The sequence below is a fragment of the Macrobrachium rosenbergii genome, chromosome 49 (assembly GCF_040412425.1).
Source record: "Macrobrachium rosenbergii isolate ZJJX-2024 chromosome 49, ASM4041242v1, whole genome shotgun sequence".
Taxonomy (NCBI): domain Eukaryota; kingdom Metazoa; phylum Arthropoda; class Malacostraca; order Decapoda; family Palaemonidae; genus Macrobrachium; species Macrobrachium rosenbergii.
This window is the reverse complement of record NC_089789.1, coordinates 6800633-6804114: the sequence shown is the minus strand read 5'-3', so window position 1 is coordinate 6804114 and position 3482 is coordinate 6800633. Positions and strand designations below refer to the sequence as shown.

General features: G+C 33.0%; 1 protein-coding gene across 1 annotated transcript in view; it reads left to right on the top strand.

Annotated features, from left to right (window-relative positions):
- The window catches only part of LOC136832039 (uncharacterized), a 4069-nt gene extending 1790 nt beyond the window's left edge, over nt 1-2279 (top strand). Inside the window, exons 3-5 of the mRNA XM_067092540.1 lie at nt 995-1231; nt 1743-1926; nt 2067-2279. Of these exons, the coding sequence (XP_066948641.1) occupies nt 995-1231; nt 1743-1926; nt 2067-2080 (435 nt within the window). The 3' untranslated portion in view covers nt 2081-2279. The remainder of the gene's footprint in view (nt 1-994; nt 1232-1742; nt 1927-2066) is intronic.
- Nucleotides 2280-3482: the final 1203 nt, after the last annotated feature.

Genomic DNA, 3482 nt, shown 5'->3' with positions numbered 1-3482 from the left:
GCAATCAGCAATTCGGATCAACATATAGATGAACAAACAAATATACGAGTAAATATAGGCTACCATTGATAAATTGAATAACTGAATTATAAATAATCTTATAAATGAATTATATAGATGAACTGATAAGTAGACAGGAGAACAAGGTAAACAAGTACTTACATGAACGGATACGCTAATTATGAAGCAGAACTGATTATTAGTAATTAAGTAATAAAGTGTTTAAATACGTAGATAAATGGATTAAACGGATGTTACTAAGACAAATAGATCACATTTACCACCTCGTCGTACGTTGTCACTACGGCAATGTAATCACTTCGGAAATAGCCTAGGCTACATTACATAGCAATCTCAGTATTTGGGATATATCTGAAATCAGACTAGAATTTATCATTCTTTCGTGTAAAGTATAATTTTCCTTCAAAAATTACTTTGAAACCACTAAATGGGTGAAATTAAAGAAGACAAACCTCTTTAGTGAACAATTTTGCTCTTCATGGGAAAGGTCAATATTTCTGCAAATTTTCCTCGTCACATTTTCAAATTTAAAAGCAGGATTTAGTAAGATGGACATATGAACTGGAATTTTGTATTTAGGCATATTTCCATTTCTCCATGAATCAGTTGCTGCTTAATTCAACATTTTTGTTTAATTTAGTATTTCGTGTCCCATTGGTTTGCTGTCCAAGTACAGTAAACTTTGGCCTCAGTATGTTAAGCATAATGTTTATAGGTCTACATATTAGTACTTTTACATGTTTAGATTAACGCTGACATTAATGATTACATTATCTTTATTTATCTTTTCTATTTTAACACTTCTGCTTAATCCAATACTTCAGGTCCCATCGGTTTGCTGCTCAAGTACAGTAAACTTTGGCTTCGTAATATGTCAAGCATAATATTTATAGGTCTACATATAAGTACCTTTACAAGTTCGTACGTTTAGCTGACATTAAATAATTACAATATCATTTCTTGCACCCTGTAGGACTGCTACACCAGCACAGTGCTCCAAGAAATCATCGTAACAGAAACTGTTCCATCTTACGTCACGTCAACTGTGGATAACTACGTCACCAGCACTTCAACAGTTCATCACACCGACTACTCCACTGTCGTCAGCACAGTTGTCGAACCCTCCTACGTCACTGAGACCGAATATAAAACCGAACACGTCACTAAGACGGAGCACCTGACCGAGACCAAGGTTCTCACTGAAACTGAGGTAAGGAGAATTTGTCAGTTAATATTTGTTTTTATTACAAGTTAATTTTTGCTGACAGGAATACTGCTTCCACACACACACACACACACACACACACACACACACACACACACACACACACACACACACACACATATATATATATATATATATATATATATATATATATATATATATATATATTATAACGTATTTAATACTGCCTTTTTTGCCATAATAAGTAATTCCCGTTTTCGTTCATTTGTGAGCCATAAGAGTAAAACAAATATGATTAAATTTAATATACATACATATATATATATATATATAAATTATATATATATATATATATATATATATATATATATATATATATGTGTATATGTGTGTGTATACTGTATATATATATATATATATATATATATATATATATATATATATATATATATATATATATATATATATATAATGAGCCATAATAAATAATCCTCGTTTTCATTGATTTGTAAACTGAAGAAACTTTTCCCCGCAGACTGCCATCAAAACCGTTGAGGTTGTAACAACTGAACCCCATTACGTCACAACCACCCACTACGCAACCAACACAGTGACGGAGTCCGTCCCCCATTATGTCACCACAACGTCACAAATTGAGAACTACGTCACTGTCACCCAGGACTGCTTAGAACCCCAAGTTAAAGCTCCGACGAAGGGCGGTGAGTGTTTGAAGTTATGTCTAGGCCTAGGTCTAATGAAAACCTCCCGTCTTCAATGGCTATAGCTTTTTGTTTCTAGTAATTGCGATATGTTATTTTCATTATTCACTAAAGCTAATGTCACCATTTTGTCTTTTCAGGATATGGACGTTAAGAAGGCTAAAAATGGAAATGTTTAAGGCTCTCAGGTCGACAAAGGAGGCAGTTGGTTACTGGTGTACCCGGGTTAGGTCTAAAAGACATTCTTTTTCCACCCCCCCACCTTTTTTTGTATACATTATTTATAAAATTCAAGATTTGACGATGACAAAGACAAGATTGTGTACTGTTTAAAAATAAAAAGGCAAAGTATTTGATTGTTAATATGAAGTGAAAATCCCTAAAGAAAGAGCTGAGTTTTGATTTTCATTTAAGATTCAGGCACAATGTATAGCAATGAATTTTAGCCTTGCTGTATGTCAGCTTATTTTGAAAGACGTTTGAAAGATTAAAAATAATAATAATTCATCTGAAACCCAAATCATCAAAAAGATATTTTATTTTTCAAAGTATAGCGGAAGGAGATTTTTTTCTAAAACCAAGTTTCAAAAAATGGCACATAGTTTTGGAAACCAAAATACAGTGATACGTAAAGTTTCTAAAAGATTATCCTAATTATGAATCACAGTGAGTTGTATGAGGGTCCTTTTACAAAGAGACAACGCAGGAAAAATGAGACTACCTCACAGTTCTGTAATATATAAGAAAATTAGTTACCTTAACGTGAATATTCTTCCTGAAAGTGGCGTAAAACTTATAAGAAAACGAAACCGATTTATTTATTGTTAGATAGCCTCGGTCACTTTCTTATAACCACGAAACTCATCTGGCTTGATATGTAAGGTTATATGGAATAAATAAGCAATGAAAGTGTGACATTTTGTAACATTTTTCAAGTACGCTGGTAGCCCCTTATACTAGCCCGTTACTTCTGGGACACTGGCAAAAATTTGGAGGTAATAGGTGCTTTTATTAAAGTCGCACACACGACTGTTATAAAATGCTTTTGATATATTTTTAGTTTTCCTCTAGTATATAATCATATACAGTTTTCAATCAATAAAAATTTAATAAATTCTCATGCTAAAATACAGAGAAATTTCCTGACTCCTCCGAGTTTTCTTGAATCACTATAGTTTCCTCAGTTTAACAATGGCCACGGTGTTCATATTTAGTATTAGTGGAGACCGTGATATATTTTTATATCATAGAAGATGCAAAACGACTCGAGAACCTTCTGGAAGTAAGGTAATCCTTTCCATAGATAAATTCCGCTCTTCCACTGCAGAAACCTCGGCTGAAGAGTCAATTTGGCGGGAGTTCTGCCTTAAAAATGTATCCGGGTTTAGGCGGGATTAACGACATGACGAGTGCCAAACGTACTGTAAATTTCTAATGGTTAGAGTGAATAAAATAGCACGCAAAGAAATATGTGAATAAAATGGCACACAAAGAAATATATGTTAAATAACAATAAATTCTTAGTTTTTGCCAAAGATTTTAGTTTTTCGTCAAAG